Source organism: Chinchilla lanigera, unplaced genomic scaffold (genome assembly GCF_000276665.1).
Source record: "Chinchilla lanigera isolate Chin_1 unplaced genomic scaffold, ChiLan1.0 scaffold00012, whole genome shotgun sequence".
NCBI classification, from domain to species: domain Eukaryota; kingdom Metazoa; phylum Chordata; class Mammalia; order Rodentia; family Chinchillidae; genus Chinchilla; species Chinchilla lanigera.
The window spans coordinates 26,860,653-26,862,480 of record NW_004955413.1 but is presented as its reverse complement, the minus strand read 5'-3'; the positions used below and the strand labels follow the sequence as shown (position 1 = coordinate 26,862,480).

The window sequence follows — 1,828 nt, the reverse complement described above, 5'->3', positions numbered from 1 at the left end:
TTTTTTTGAGATAGGGTCTCCCTGTGCAGTTCACGCTGGTCTTGAACTCACTTTGTAGCCCAGGCTGATCTCGAACTCGCAACAATCCTCCTGCCTCAGCCTCCCGAGCCCTGGGATTACAGGTGTGCATCACCACGCACAGCTTGAGACCCCATCTCAAAATAAAAATCTAAAAAAGCCTAGGACTGTAGCTCAGTGTAAAGGCCTAGGGTTCAATCCCCAGTACAAAAGCCAAAAAGGGACTTGCTGGGTTGACTTGTGAGCCTCAGATTCCTCCCGTGTGAAATGCCTGGTAATAGAGGTGCCAGGGTATGGGAGGGGGGAACGGGCTCAGCCCAGTGCCACTGTCATGGGCTCAAAGGTGGGGCCTGGGCAGCCAATTCTTCCTCCCTCTCCAGGGCCCAGAGCTCCACCCGCATCCCCTTGGTGCTGCTGCTGCTGCTGCCGCTGGGCCCAGCTTGGCACACAGCTGCCCAGCGCTGCCCACAGCCCTGCATCTGTGACAATGCCAGGCGGCACGTTTCCTGCCGGTACCAGAACCTCACTGAGGTGCCCAGCACCATCCCAGAGGTCAGTGGGGCAGGAACATGGGCATGGGGTGGCAGTGGGGGGACTGCAGGAGGACTCTTGGCTTGGCAGTGGATATGTCACTGCTTGGCAAGGCAAACCTGGCAAGTTACTTCCCTCTGAGCTCAGTCTTCACATCTGTAAAATGGGCAGGATAAAACTTAATCACAGGGCTGGGCATGGCAGTGCACTTGGGAGGCTGAGGCAGGAGGATTATCATTAGATTGAGACTTTGCATCACACACACAAAAAAATCCTAGCCCAGCATGTAGTGCATGCCTATAATCCCAGCACTTGGGAGGCTGAGGCAGGAAGACTGCTGAAAGTTCGAGGCCAGCCTGGGCTATATAGTTAGTTCAGGAGTAGCCTGAACTACACAGCAAGACCCTGTCTCACACACACACAAAAAATCCTGTTGTGTGACTGCAATACATAGGTGACCTACAGATGAATACTAGTTTTAGCTTGTAATCCCAGCACTCGGGAGACTGAGGCAGGAGGATCTCTGGGAGTTTGAAGCCAGTCTGGGCTACATAGTAAGTTCAGGGCCAGCCTGAACTGCATAGCGAGACCCTGTCTCAAAAAACAAAAAAACTCAGAATATTTTAGTACAGATCCTTTTGCAGAGAACGGGTGTAGCAGGTTAGGATGCTGTCTTTGCCCTGTGGAGTTAGGAGGCAGAGGCAGAGAGTAAGGAGGTAGTGACAAGACAACGTGACAAGTGCCACCTGGGGGCGGGGGGGGGTGGATGCTCAAAGGTGTGTGGGTGGGAAGCTTCAGGGAGGAGGCCTCGGGAAGAGGGGGCCAGTTCCAGGCAAGGGACAGGCCCCAGGCTACTCAGCCGCGCCTTCCCTTCGTGCAGCTCACCCAGAGGCTGGACCTGCAGGGCAACGCGCTGAGGGTGATCCCCCCGGCCGCCTTCCGGGACCTGCCGCACCTCACACACCTGGACCTGCGGCACTGCCAGGTGGAGCAGGTGGCCGAGGGCGCCTTCCGGGGCCTGGGCCGCCTGCTGCTGCTCAACCTGGCGTCCAACCGCCTGCGCGAGCTGCCCCAGGAGGCGCTGGACGGGCTGGGCTCGCTGCGGCGCCTGGAGCTGGAGCGGAACGCGCTGGAGGAGCTGCGGCCGGGCGCCTTCGGGGCGCTGGGCGCGCTGGCCACGCTGAACCTGGCGCACAACGCGCTGGTCTACCTGCCGGCCATGGCCTTCCAGGGGCTGCTGCGCGCGCGCTGGCTGCAGCTGGCGCACAACGCGCTCAGC

General features: G+C 58.9%; 1 protein-coding gene across 1 annotated transcript in view; it reads left to right on the top strand.

Moving 5' to 3' along the window:
• Positions 1 to 398: 398 nt before the first annotated feature.
• The window catches only part of Chadl (chondroadherin-like), a gene marked incomplete at its 5' end in the record, with an annotated part of 15,369 nt that continues 13,939 nt past the window's right edge, over positions 399 to 1,828 (top strand). Inside the window, 2 exon segments of the mRNA XM_013511352.1 lie at positions 399 to 570; positions 1,430 to 1,828. Of these exon segments, the coding sequence (XP_013366806.1) occupies positions 399 to 570; positions 1,430 to 1,828 (571 nt within the window).